Source organism: Eucyclogobius newberryi, unplaced genomic scaffold (assembly GCF_026437365.1).
Source record: "Eucyclogobius newberryi isolate DKJ021-1_F unplaced genomic scaffold, fEucNew1.0.hap1 SCAF_11, whole genome shotgun sequence".
Taxonomy (NCBI): Eukaryota; Metazoa; Chordata; class Actinopteri; order Gobiiformes; family Gobiidae; genus Eucyclogobius; species Eucyclogobius newberryi.
The window spans coordinates 2719890-2734235 of NW_027315735.1; the positions used below are offsets into that span (position 1 = coordinate 2719890).

General features: G+C 41.3%; 1 protein-coding gene across 2 annotated transcripts; it reads left to right on the forward strand.

Annotated features, from left to right (window-relative positions):
* Nucleotides 1–11503: 11503 nt before the first annotated feature.
* LOC140346627 (fibroblast growth factor-binding protein 1-like) lies at nucleotides 11504–12525 on the forward strand. Of its 2 annotated transcripts, XM_072432791.1 has the most exons (2): nucleotides 11504–11607; nucleotides 11644–12525. In XM_072432791.1, exons 1-2 carry the CDS (start codon nucleotides 11535–11537, stop codon nucleotides 12117–12119), a joined length of 549 nt encoding a protein of 182 aa, XP_072288892.1. In that variant the 5' UTR covers nucleotides 11504–11534; the 3' UTR covers nucleotides 12120–12525. The 2 variants fall into 2 exon arrangements, with proteins under 2 accessions (XP_072288892.1, XP_072288883.1); XM_072432782.1 differs by having other exon boundaries at nucleotides 11504–12514.
* Nucleotides 12526–14346: the final 1821 nt, after the last annotated feature.

A 14346-nucleotide genomic window follows, 5' to 3' on the forward strand; every position in this document is an offset into this window, starting at 1 on the left:
TAACCTTAACCCTAACCCTAACCCTAACCCTAACCCTAACCCTAACCTTAACCCTGACCCTAACCTTAACCCTAACCCTGACCCTAACCTTAACCCTAACCTTGACCCTAACCCTGACCTTAACCCTAACCCTGACCCTAACCCTGACCCTAACCTTAACCCTGACCCTAACCTTAACCCTGACCCTAACCCTGACCTTAACCTTGATCCTAACCCTAATCCTAACACTGACCCTAACCTTAACCCTAACCCTAACCTTAACCCTGACACTAACCCTAACCTTAACCCTGACCCTAACCCTGACCTTAACCTTAACCCTGACACTAACCCTAACCTTAACCCTGACCCTAACCTTAACCCTGACTCTAACCCTGACCTTAACCCTGACCCTAACCGTAACCCTGACTTTAACCCTGACCTTAACCTTGATCCTAACCCTAATCCTAACACTGACCCTAACCTTAACCCTAACCCTGACCCTAACCTTAACCCTAACCTTAACCCTGACCCTAACCTTAACCCTAACCTTAACCCTGACCCTAACCCTAACCTGACCTTAACCTTAACCCTGATCCTAACCTTAACCCTAACCCTAACCCTGACCCTAACCCTAACCTTAACCCTGACACTAACCCTAACCTTAACCCTGACCCTAACCGTAACCCTGACTTTAACCCTGACCTTAACCTTAACCCTGGTCCTAACCCTAACCCTGACCCTGACCTTAACCTTAGCCTTAACCCTAACCCTAACCCTAACCCTAACCCTAACCCTAACCCTAACCCTGACCCTAACCCTGACCCTGACCTTAACCCGATGCGGTCAAATAGCAGCAGTCTCAGGAGCCGCGGCACAAAACAACATGGCAGTTTTGGCTCTATTTAAATGTCTATTGTCTAAAACCTTGACCCAAAAAAGAGCATTTTAAATCATTGTGGTATTGAATGCATTTCTCTCCTGTTGTGTATGAAATGTGCTCCACAAACACATGTTGCCTTGTCTATTGACAATCAAGTATATTCTTTAGAAAGTCAATTGAGTTGAACACTAGAAGCAGCACAGGTCTAAAGGCTCCAGACTCTAGAGCCGCTTCAGCCGCTTCAGCCGCTTCTGCTTCAGCCGCTTCCGCTTCTGCTTCAGCCGCTTCTGCTTCAGCCGCTTCCGCTTCTGCTTCAGCCGCTTCTGCTTCAGCCGCTTCTGCTTCAGCCGCTTCCGCTTCTGCTTCAGCCGCTTCTGCTTCAGCCGCTTCTGCTTCAGCCGCTTCCGCTTCTGCTTCAGCCGCTTCTGCTTCAGCCGCTTCAGCTGCTCTTTGTAGAGTTGAGTTGTTGTAGTACCCAAACAAACCTGTAGGTGCTGCTAGTGCAACACTCCCAGATACTTCCACTAAACTAAAGTCATTTTGTCCTGCCTAGACATAGAACATTTCCCCCTTTTCTTGCCACTTCATCACTGGCACGCTGCACTTCCAGATGCTCTGGGGAAAGTCCTAGAAGGTTCAGTCATTTGCATATCTTTATGAAAAAACAAATCTACCTTTAAAAGTCAAGTTACTGCAGACGGGTGGGAATTCTTCAAGAAATCAGTGCAATCTGTCTCCACAGTGTCCCTGACCAAGACCAGGTGAGTGCGTATGTGGAAATACTCAGATACGACTCTTTGTACTACTTACTTACTACTGGCGTGTAGTGTGTAGTGTATAGTGTATAGTGTAGTGTATAGTGTGTAGTGTATAGTGTATAGTGTATAGTGTAGTGTATAGTGTAGTGTATAGTGTGTAGTGTATAGTGTATAGTGTATAGTGTAGTGTATAGTGTAGTGTATAGTGTAGTGTATAGTGTGTAGTGTATAGTGTATAGTGTAGTGTGTAGTGTATAGTGTATAGTGTATAGTGTGTAGTGTATAGTGTATAGTGTATAGTGTAGTGTATAGTGTAGTGTATAGTGTAGTGTATAGTGTAGTGTATAGTGTGTAGTGTATAGTGTATAGTGTAGTGTGTAGTGTGTAGTGTATAGTGTATAGTGTATAGTGTATAGTGTATAGTGTATAGTGTATAGTGTATAGTGTATAGTGTGTAGTGTGTAGTGTGTAGTGTATAGTGTATAGTGTGTAGTGTATAGTGTGTAGTGTATAATGTGGAGTGTGTAGTGTGTAGTGTATAGTGTGTAGTGTATAGTGTGTAGTGTATAGTGTATAGTGTATAGTGTGTAGTGTATAGTGTATAGTGTATAGTGTATAGTGTATAGTGTATAGTGTATAGTGTGTAGTGTATAGTGTATAGTGTGTAGTGTATAGTGTGTAGTGTATAATGTGGAGTGTGTAGTGTATAGTGTGTAGTGTATAGTGTGTAGTGTATAGTGTGTAGTGTATAGTGTATAGTGTATAGTGTATAGTGTGTAGTGTATAGTGTATAGTGTAGTGTGTAGTGTATAGTGTATAGTGTCTAGTGTGTAGTGTATAGTGTAGTGTATAGTGTATAGTGTATAGTGTAGTGTATAGTGTATAGTGTATAGTGTGTAGTGTATAGTGTATGGTGTATAGTGTAGTGTGTAGTGTATAGTGTAGTGTGTAGTGTATAGTGTATAGTGTATAGTGTGTAGTGTATAGTGTAGTGTATAGTGTATAGTGTGTAGTGTATAGTGTGTAGTGTGTAGTGTGTAGTGTATAGTGTATAGTGTGTAGTGTGTAGTGTATAGTGTAGTGTGTAGTGTATAGTGTAGTGTGTAGTGTATAGTGTGTAGTGTGTAGTGTATAGTGTATAGTGTAGTGTATAGTGTATAGTGTGTAGTGTGTAGTGTATAGTGTGTAGTGTGTAGTGTATAGTGTGTAGTGTGTAGTGTATAGTGTAGTGTATAGTGTGTAGTGTATAGTGTATAGTGTAGTGTATAGTGTATAGTGTGTAGTGTGTAGTGTATAGTGTAGTGTATAGTGTAGTGTATAGTGTAGTGTATAGTGTAGTGTAGTGTGTAGTGTATAGTGTATAGTGTGTAGTGTGTAGTGTATAGTGTAGTGTATAGTGTATAGTGTGTAGTGTGTAGTGTATAGTGTATAGTGTATAGTGTGTAGTGTGTAGTGTATAGTGTATAGTGTGTAGTGTGTAGTGTATAGTGTATAGTGTAGTGTATAGTGTATAGTGTGTAGTGTATAGTGTAGTGTATAGTGTATAGTGTAGTGTATAGTGTATAGTGTGTAGTGTATAGTGTAGTGTATAGTGTATAGTGTATAGTGTATAGTGTATAGTGTATAGTGTAGTGTATAGTGTGTAGTGTGTAGTGTGTAGTGTATAGTGTATAGTGTATAGTGTATAGTGTGTAGTGTGTAGTGTGTAGTGTGTAGTGTATAGTGTATAGTGTATAGTGTAGTGTGTAGTGTGTAGTGTGTAGTGTGTAGTGTGTAGTGTGTAGTGTATAGTGTATAGTGTATAGTGTATAGTGTATAGTGTATAGTGTATAGTATAGTGTATAGTGTATAGTGTGTAGTGTGTAGTGTATAGTGTATAGTGTATAGTGTAGTGTATAGTGTATAGTGTGTAGTGTGTAGTGTATAGTGTATAGTGTGTAGTGTGTAGTGTATAGTGTATAGTGTGTAGTGTGTAGTGTGTAGTGTATAGTGTATAGTGTAGTGTATAGTGTAGTGTAGTGTGTAGTGTATAGTGTATAGTGTGTAGTGTGTAGTGTATAGTGTATAGTGTATAGTGTGTAGTGTGTAGTGTAGTGTATAGTGTATAGTGTAGTGTGTAGTGTGTAGTGTGTAGTGTGTAGTGTGTAGTGTATAGTGTATAGTGTATAGTGTATAGTGTATAGTATAGTGTATAGTGTATAGTGTATAGTGTGTAGTGTGTAGTGTATAGTGTATAGTGTATAGTATAGTGTATAGTGTATAGTGTGTAGTGTGTAGTGTATAGTGTAGTGTATAGTGTATAGTGTATAGTGTATAGTGTGTAGTGTGTAGTGTATAGTGTAGTGTATAGTGTATAGTGTATAGTGTGTAGTGTGTAGTGTGTAGTGTATAGTGTATAGTATAGTGTGTAGTGTATAGTGTATAGTGTATAGTATAGTGTATAGTGTATAGTGTGTAGTGTGTAGTGTATAGTGTATAGTATAGTGTATAGTGTATAGTGTAGTGTGTAGTGTGTAGTGTATAGTGTATAGTGTATAGTGTGTAGTGTGTAGTGTATAGTGTATAGTGTATAGTGTATAGTGTATAGTATAGTGTATAGTGTATAGTGTGTAGTGTGTAGTGTATAGTGTATAGTGTATAGTGTATAGTGTATAGTGTATAGTGTGTAGTGTATAGTATAGTGTATAGTGTATAGTGTGTAGTGTGTAGTGTGTAGTGTGTAGTGTATAGTGTATCGTGTAGTGTATAGTGTATAGTGTAGTGTATAGTGTATAGTGTGTAGTGTGTAGTGTGTAGTGTATAGTGTATCGTGTAGTGTATAGTGTATAGTGTAGTGTATAGTGTATAGTGTGTAGTGTGTAGTGTATAGTGTATCGTGTAGTGTATAGTGTATAGTGTAGTGTATAGTGTATAGTGTAGTGTATGGCCTAATGTGGTTTGAGCTCATTTGTGATGTATGTTAATGAGTTTTCAGCCAGTCACTGCTTTAAGTTGTAAATACATCAAACTGGGGCTTGTGCTGCTGAGTTTATCTTGTTACAGAATAAATCAGCTACAACTGTTTCAGGCCATGGATTTTTGATATTACATTCTCTTTACGTGGCGTTTACATTGTTGTGTAATCTCCATGGTAATGCAATATTATAATATCCAGGATTTCTCCAGTGAGTTAAATTAAGCTTGTTTTATATGTCAAGGTCGGCTAAATGAGTAGAATATTTAAAATGTTAAACAATAGATGACACTATGGTTAAATTAGCTTGTGTTATAAAAAATGATTGGACATTGTAGAGTTTTCTCTCAGGTTCTAATGCTATAAATATACATATGATAGCGTTGAATATAGGAAAAAGAAAAAGTATTTATATTTTTTTATTTGGTTGGTCGCTGTTCTCTACTGAACATATGAGACATGTAAACATCCATTATCCCATGATGTTGGGTTTTAGAAGGGTAAAACCATTGGAAATGTTAACATTAGGCGAAAGTTTTTAGGCCCGAGCCCCAGCAGGGCGGAGGGCCTATTGCTCCCGCAACGCTGCCGAAGGCAGCGTTGCAACTGTCTGACCAAACATGCGGGCGCAGCCCGCATGTTTGGTACCCCGTCGCCCCTGGCAAGTACAGTGAACTAGCCCGAGCCGAAGGCATGGATCATGCATACTTACTCCTGCTATGACAGAAATAGTCGTAGCCCATTCACTCATTGTTGACAACAGCAGCGCGTAGCGCTGCATTCCTCCAAAATCACTCCTGGCATCGTCCTGTACACGAGAATCCATGCCGCAGGCATGGGCCATGCTTGTATCTGCTCAAATCAATGGAAGTCTATGGGGAGTGGGTGGGACACCCCGACGGGAAAGGGAGTGACGAGCGCGTAAGCGCTCGTAATGATGATTCCACCCCATGGCGGCATCGGGAAGGCTTAGAGCGTTCAAACGATGTATAACTTGTTGTTATAGTGGAAACGGCTATATTGTTTTTGCTAAAAATATTATTATTAGGCCCGAGCGCCACAAGCTGGCGAGAGGCCTATTAATCTCGTAAGGCCGTGCAAAGCACGGCTGCGAAAGTGCGCACGAAATCGAGCGCGAAGCGCTCGCCCACTTCCAAACACTCACTAACGCACTCCTTCACTCATGCACGCCCGGTGCATACTAATTAGTAGTAGGAAAATGGAACATTACCGTTGTAAACGGGCGAAGCCCGTGCAAAAGTGCGCACTAAACGAGCACTTTACATTGAGATGACGACCGCGAAGCGGTCGTCATCCCCATATAAAGCACTCATATTGTTTTTGCTAAAAATATTATTATTTTTATTTTTTTTATTGTTCTTCTTCTGCGCTTTGAGCTCTAATTTGACCCCCTGAACATGCTCAAAAACTCACCAAACTTTGCCCAAAATTCAGAATCGGCGAAAAATTTGATTTTTTCTGGGCCATTTTTTTTTTCGTCAAAAAATGGCGCGACAGCGTCACCGACAAAAGTCAAAATACATTGCGCCTATGGGAGACGCCCCGAGGTCAACTTTGTCGTAGAGCTACGAAATTCGGGACACGCATTCCTCTCGTGAGGACAAAAAAAATATATCATTGTGGCCACGCCCCCAGACTTACCCTATGCCCGCCATCTTCCTTTGAAAATGAAAACAAGCTGAGTTAGCCATTTTGTTCACGTCAAACTTTGACGAACTCCTCCTAGGGCGTTTTGCCCACCAACTTCAAAATCGGCGTACGTCCTCTGGACAAGTGGGGCATCTAAAGTTATCCAAATTTTTGGTATACCTTTTACGCTCTGTGTGCGGCGCAGCCGCAAAGTTGGACCACTTATTGCTAATCTAAAAATTGCTCCCATTTGATCAAAACGAGTCCGATTAGGACCATATTTGAATCAGTTGTTAAACTTTCTAGTTTGGACCAGTTTATGATGACAAAATTGAAATGGGCGCGATAGCGCCCCCTACAGAGTGACCTTTAAATTAACATTGAAGGTCAAAAATTAGTTTTACCAAAATGTTCTAAACTTTACCCAAAATTCTATTTTACCGTCCCGATCAAAAAAGCCAATCAGACAAATGCCTTAATTTTTACGGCGTAGTCGTAGCGATGACAGAAACCTCCCATGTTATCCCTATGGGAAAACCGCAAAATCTCTCAAATATCCACATTTTTCTGTTTCACACTTTAACGAACTCCTCCTAGTGCGTTTTGCCCACCAACCTCAAAATCAGTGTACGTCTTCTAGACAAGTGGGGCATCTAAAGTTATCCAAATTTTAAGGATAACTTTTACGGTCTCTGTGCGACGGAGCCGCAAACGTTTCCCAGAATTCTGACTATTTGGCCTTCAGAGTGGCCTATAAACAATAGAGTTTTTCCAAATGACATGATATTTTGACAAAATTCTAATTTGCCATCCTGATCATAAAAGTATGAGATCCAAAGTCATATTTTGTACGGCGTAACCGTAGTGATGACAGAAACATCCCATGTTATCCTTATGGGAAAATCGCAGAATCGCTCAAATCACCACATTTTTACGCTTCACACTTTAACGAACTCCTCCTAGGGCGATTGCCCGATCAAGTTCATATTTGGGGGAAATTATCTACACAAGTGGGGCATCAAAAGTTATCCATATTTTGATTTTAAGTGGTACGGTCTCTGTGCCGTGGAGCTGCAAATATACTGTCACAAATGGGGAAACGCCAAATCTCTGAAATGTTCACATTTATGCTTCACACTTTAACAAACTCCTCCGTGGGCAATAGCTCGATCAAGCTTTACTTTGGGAAATATCATCTATACAAGCGGGGCATCAAAAGGTATCCATATTTTTATTCCAAGTGCTACGGTCTCTGTGCGGCGGCGCAGCAAATTTGACTGACACTTGTGTTCATTTGCACTGGATTGGCCATGTCCAATGTGTCGCCGTCGGTCAAGTTCTTTTTTAATTCAACACACAATAAGGGCGCCATCTTTATCAAGTCGAAAGCGCAGAGTCGGAAGGCCGGCGGCCCGCGAGGGCCGTTGGATGCCGCTTGCGGCTTTAATTTTTATTGTTCTTCTTCAGCGCTTTGAACTCTAATTTGACCCCCTGAACATGCTCAAAAACTCACCAAACTTTGCCCAAAATTCAGAATCGGCGAAAAATTTTATTTTTTCTGGGCCATTTTTTTTTTCGTTAAAAAATGGCGCGACAGCGCCACCGACAAAAGTCAAAATACATTGCGCCTATGGGAGACGCCCCGAGGTCAACTTTGTCGTAGAGCTACGAAATTCGGGACACGTATTCCTCTCGTGAGGATAAACAAAAAATATTATTGTGGCCACGCCCCCAGACTTACCCTATGGCCGCCATCTTCCTTTGAAAATGAAAACAAGCTGAGTTAGCCATTTTGTTCACGTCAAACTTTGACGAACTCCTCCTAGGGCGTTTTGCCCACCGACTTCAAAATCGGCGGACGTCCTCTGGACAAGTGGGGCATCTAAAGTTATCCAATTTTTTGAGATACCTTTTACGGTCTGTGTGCGGCGCAGCCGCAAAGTTGGACAACTTATTTTGGAATATTGCAGATCTAAAAATTGCTCCCATTTGATGAAAACCAGTCCGATTAGGACCAAATTTGAATCAGTTGTTAAACTTTCTAGTTTGGACCAGTTTAGGCTGACAAAATTGAAATGGCCACGATAGCGCCCCCTACAGAGTGACCTTTAAATTAACATTGAAGGTCAAAAATTAGTTTTACCAAAATTGTCTAAACTTTACCCAAAATTCTATTTTGCCGTCCCGATCACAAAAGCCAATCACAAAAATGCCTAAATTTTTACGGCGTAGTCGTAGCGATGACAGAAACCTCCCATGTTATCCCTAATGGAAAACCACAAAATCTCTCAAATTACCACATTTTTATGTTTTACACTTTAACGAAGTCCTCCTAGTGCGTTTTGCCCACCAACCTCAAAATCGGTGTACGTCCTCTAGACAAGTGGAGCATCTAAAGTTATCCAAATTTTAAGGATAACTTTTACGGTCTCTGTGCGACAGAGCCGCAAACGTTTCCCAGAATTCTGACTATTTGGCCTTCAGAGTGGCCTATAAACAATAGAGTTTTTCCAAATGACATGACATTTTGCACTAAATTCTAATTTGCCATCCTGATCATACAAGTATGAGAGCCAAAGTCATATTTTGTACGGCGTAACCGTAGCGATGACAGAAACATCCCATGTTATCCTTATGGGAAAATCGCAAAATCGCTCAAATCACCACATTTTTACGCTTCACACTTTAACGAACTCCTCCTAGGGCGATTGTCCGATCAAGCTCATATTTGGGGAAATCATCTACACAAACGGGGCATCAAAAGTTATCCATATTTTGATTTTAAGTGGTACGGTCTCTGTGCCGTGGAGCTGCAAATATATGTCAGAAATGGGAAAAACGCCAAATCCTTGAAATGTTCACATTTACGCTTCACACTTTAACAAACTCCTCCTAGTGCGTTTGGCCCACCGATCTCAAAATCGGTGTACGTCCTCTAGACAAGTGGGGCATCTAAAGTTATTCAAATTTTATGGATAACATTTCTGGTCTCTGTGCAGCTGAGCCACAAACTTTTCGCAGAATTTGGACTATTTGGCCTTCAGAGTGGCCTATAAACAAGAGTTTTTCCAAATGACATGACATTTTGCACACAATTCTTATTTGCCATCCCCAAATTAAAAGTATGGGAGCCAAAGTCATATTTGGTAAAGCGTAGCCGTAGCGATGACAGAAACATCCCATGTTATCCCTATGGGGAAACCGCAAAATCTCTAAAATGACCACATTTTTACACTTCACACTTTAACAAACTCCTCCTAGGGCGATCACCCGATCAAGTTCATATTTGGGGAAAATAATCTACACAAGCGGAGCATCAAAAGTTATCCATATTTTTATTCCAAGTGTCACGGTCTCTGTGCGCTGGAGCTGCACATTTGACCGACATTTGTGTTCATCAATGTGTCGCTGTCTTAGTTCTTAGACAATTGCGTTAGCGCCATCTCTGTAAAATGCAGAGAGCAGAGTCGGAAGGCCGGCGGCCCGCGAGGGCCGTTGGATGCCGCTTGCGGCTTTAATTTAATTTGTTGTTTCACGGATTTTTCTTGGCATTTTTAAAAGGGGAGGACGGAACAAAAATTTAAATGTATTTTCCCATTACCAAATCACATTTGACAAAAGTCGGAGTTGAATTTAAAAATAAAATGTTATTCTAAATAATGTTCTTAGAATATAGGCCCTACTCCCACATCTCTACATGATCTACATCATTATAGTTATCAATGCAAGACATTGAAATAACTCTTATTATACTGCGCTGTACAAAAATACCTTCAATGTCATAAACTAACACAGACTGACAGCTCCTCACAACATGAATCATCCCGTGACCAAACAAGTCGCTTTGATAAACTTGATTGAGTTTTGACAGGAACACAAAGTGTGACATGAATGAAAATGTCTAATTGAGCAGCTTCAATTTGGCCACAGTAATTTGATCCAACGGCGCGGTAATTTTTCTCACGCTCGAGTCGTGACACGCCGCTCAGATCATCGGGACAAATAACGTCCTTACAATGCGATCAGAAGAGAACGTGAGACAGAGACAGCATTTCCTCATCATTAGTTTACTGAAGGGGTGCAGGGTGGCAAAGGTGCTCAGCGCTCTTCCTCCCAAGAAGGACCAGACCAACATCACATGATCTCTCTGGGTGGAGTCTGCATGTTCTCCCCGTGTTACCGTGGGTTCTCTCCGGGTTCTCTGGCTCCTCCCACCGTCCAAACACATGCATGTGTCAGGTTAAATTGGTGACTCTAAATTGGCCCTAGTGAATGACTGTCTGTAATGTCTATGTCTCTGTGTTGGCCACTGTCCAGGGTGGACCCCGCCTAAGGCCCGAAGTCACTGGGATAGGCTCCAGTCACCTGTGAGCCCGAAAGGGAACAAGCGGTAGAAGATGGATGGATTACTGATGTTTGAGTAAAGGCTCATTGATACGCACAGAGGCTTCTGCCCCGCCCTCTGTGTCGTTTTGTCCATCAAATGAATGCAATTTGTATCGGTTTTGGTCAATTCTCTAACACTTTGCTCTGGTTAATTACCAAATTACAGCCTTGACATTAAAAACGGTTGGTAAGCACACTTCAAAGGCACAGAGCAGTTTAACCCATAATCCTGTTTACACATACCCCCTATCCCCGCCCACATCCTTGTACTAATTTAAGATTATTTGACAAATTAAGACTCCAGGTGATACATTAAAACCATGAGAATGACAATCTGCTGCTCATTAGGGTGAAATGCCACTACAAAGAGCTGATCAGTTCTGCCGTTTCTGTTACTGAAGCAACTTTAGATCAATATGTGGTCTACTTATGATATAGTTCAATAAAAGCATAATATGTCTCCTTTAAGTTGTGCATATGTATACACAGTAAACCATTTACAATAATTAACAGCAATGATTAATAACAATAGTTATACACAGTTTTGTTGATAATATTGTTAGTATTTGTTTGTCATGTGTGTGTGTTTTTTGTGCTCTGTTCGGTCTTTTCTTTTGGTCTTCTGTTTCATTTTTGTTTCGTTTTTTGTGCTGGGCGACTCAAAAAAATGAATAAGCAATACATCCAAAAGTGCTTGTTATTAAAGATATAAGATAACAGATAACAGGTTTAAGTGTGAGCTTATAGGCTAGCTGATCAAATTTGTGCATAAACATTTACTGTGTCCTTTTAGCCTCGAGCCCTCTATAGAAAGTGACCAAACTGACACTTTTCTTGTACCTATAGCTGTCAAAATGAAATGAAAGGTCTGCTAGGGTCACTAACCTAAATCCCACTTTATCCTCTTGCAGGTTTTAGTCCAGATTCCATGGCTTTCCTCACCAACGCCGCCGTCCTGCTGATCCTGGCCTGCGTTTCCCATCAGCTGGTCCTTGGCAGCTGTCATCGCTCCAACGCACGCGCCAGGTCGCCCCGAGCGCCCCGGCAAGCCAGGTCCCCGCAGCCCATCAAGGGCAAGATGGTGACCAAGGACAAGGCCGAGTGCACTTGGGCCGCGACGGGCGACCGACTCTTCACGATGGGCGTCACCTGCAAAAAGGAAGGCAAGAGAATCAGCTGCGATTACGTAGCCCGTCCCCATCTGTGCCCGCAGTTTGAGGGCAACGCCAAACGCTACTGGAGGCAGATCGGAAGAAGTCTGAGGAAACAGAAGGATGTGTGTCAGGATGGCGATGCGTTAGTTAGAGCGGGGATGTGCCAAAGGGCTCCGAGACAGGCTCATTTCAGGTTGGAGAAAAGTGACAGGAAAGCGAGCCCACGTTCGGAGCCGTCAGCCTCGACTGTCAAATCCTGTCAGCCGGCGAACGAGAGGCGTGCACGGGAGTTCTGCAAACACTCCTGGTCAAGCTTCTGCACCTTCTTTTTCACCATGGTAAATGACCAAGACTGTTGACACGTGGGACGATGAGAGATGGAGCCGTGTACGTGTTATTTGGCTGAAGATGAACTGTGTGACGCTGTAGTTTTGATAAATAAAGCTGTAACAAAACCCAAATCTCATGAGGTTATTATAGTTGTGATTCACTGTAGGCGAGGCCCTGCAGGTGAACAGTGCAAAGAGGTTCAATCATTTTCTCACATAAATGTAAGAAGAAGAAATATATTTGTGGGACATTTAAATCTGAAAAATGTAGAGCCATGAATCCTTCTGTACAATCTGTCCAAAATCTGTCAAGGATTTTAAAGTTTTGTGCGAGTATGTGATACAGGGCTGACCTTTATGTCTCTGTGGGAGAACATGCATTTGGAGAAAATATAATTATAAGTTATGATGTCTATATGGATCCAAGTAGTGCTCAAGCTAAGAATTAATAATGGTATTTTTACAGTCAGCAATTATCTTTTTCAGTTAACCAACTAGAATGATTATTTCTTTTGTACATTGAGACTTTTTAAATACATTATCAAGCAAATAAAGTATGAAATATGATGACTGAAGGCTTCTAGACCGAGAAAATACAAATATTATTCAACTTTTTGGACATTTTGATTTAATAATGCCACTGTTTTTGCTAAATAAAAAAGTCAAGATAATGGCTCAAAAAATAATATAATTTGTTATAGTTGCGTAGTCATGATAGGTTAATTAGTCATTGCAGCCCTGGATGTCAGGTTGATTAAATGAAATGAGAAAACAATTTAGATTGGTTTAGATTGGACAGAACAGTTTGAACTGAAAATTAAAATTTGAGCAAAATATCTGATCTGTAGTGATGTCATAGAGGCTCCGTTCTTATTTATGTCCAATTAGCTAGAGATTGTATTAACAACATAAGATTCATCATTTGTGCCATTATATATTCTTAACTGTTGTGTCATTAGAGTTCTACTGCATTTAGCACATTAGCCTATAAACACATTTCATACATTTACATCCAAAACTACAAACAAAACCTTGGATAATTATGAGATGTAACGTCTGGATACAAACTGGAATTACCTGCTACAAAATCTAAATTATTTTGTAATATTTTATACAACTTCAAAATAAATGTCTGTTTCAAATTTGACTTGAGAGTGGTTTCTTTTTGCTTTTTGCTCAGTGGTGGTCCGGCTGTGTGAGGTGTAACACACTGTTGTGTGTGAGGTGTAACACACTGTTGTGTGTGAGGTGTAACACACTGTTGTGTGTGAGGTGTAACACACTGTTGTGTGTGAGGTGTAACACACTGTTGTGTGTCCGCGGTGGTCCGGCTGTGTGAGGTGTAACACACTGTTGTGTGTCCGTGGTGGTCCGGCTGTGTGAGGTGTAACACACTGTTGTGTGTCCGTGGTGGTCCGGCTGTGTGAGGTGTAACACACTGTTGTGTGTCCGCGGTGGTCCGGCTGTGTGAGGTGTAACACACTGTTGTGTGTCCGCGGTGGTCCGGCTGTGTGAGGTGTAACACACTGTTGTGTGTCCGTGGTGGTCCGGCTGTGTGAGGTGTAACACACTGTTGTGTGTGAGGTGTAACACACTGTTGTGTGTCCGCGGTGGTCCGGCTGTGTGAGGTGTAACACACTGTTGTGTGTCCGCGGTGGTCCGGCTGTGTGAGGTGTAACACACTGTTGTGTGTCCGCGGTGGTCCGGCTGTGTGAGGTGTAACACACTGTTGTGTGTCCGTGGTGGTCCGGCTGTGTGAGGTGTTGCTCAGGAGGGCGTGGCAGCAGAGCAGCAGTTGGAGCATGTTGTATTGACACAGTAATTTGACCAGAGGCGCTCCGATTATCCAAACACACACTTTGGCACTGACAGCTCCAAAGAGCAGCATTCTCATAAAACCATTACACACTTGTACAAACCAAATCCCCCAGTATCATAAACACACTATGTTTTTTGTCCTAACAATAGAAAGGCAGTTACATGTTCACTCTTATTATATTATTTGTAATGTACCGTGTTAGATTGTCAAACCGAGCAGATATGCCCGTTGTTAGCTAAATAAACTGAATTGCATAATGTGTTTTACTGTGCGATTCTTTAAAAATCATTAGTTTTTTACGCTCCCACAGTGGAGTGTTTATTGTATGTTGTGTGTTTTTTTTATTTTGATTGGATTTTACTGGTTTTATTGCTTCAGATTAAATGGACTTTATAGACTTTTAGTTGTTGTGTGTTTGTGCTTTTGGACTGGATTTGG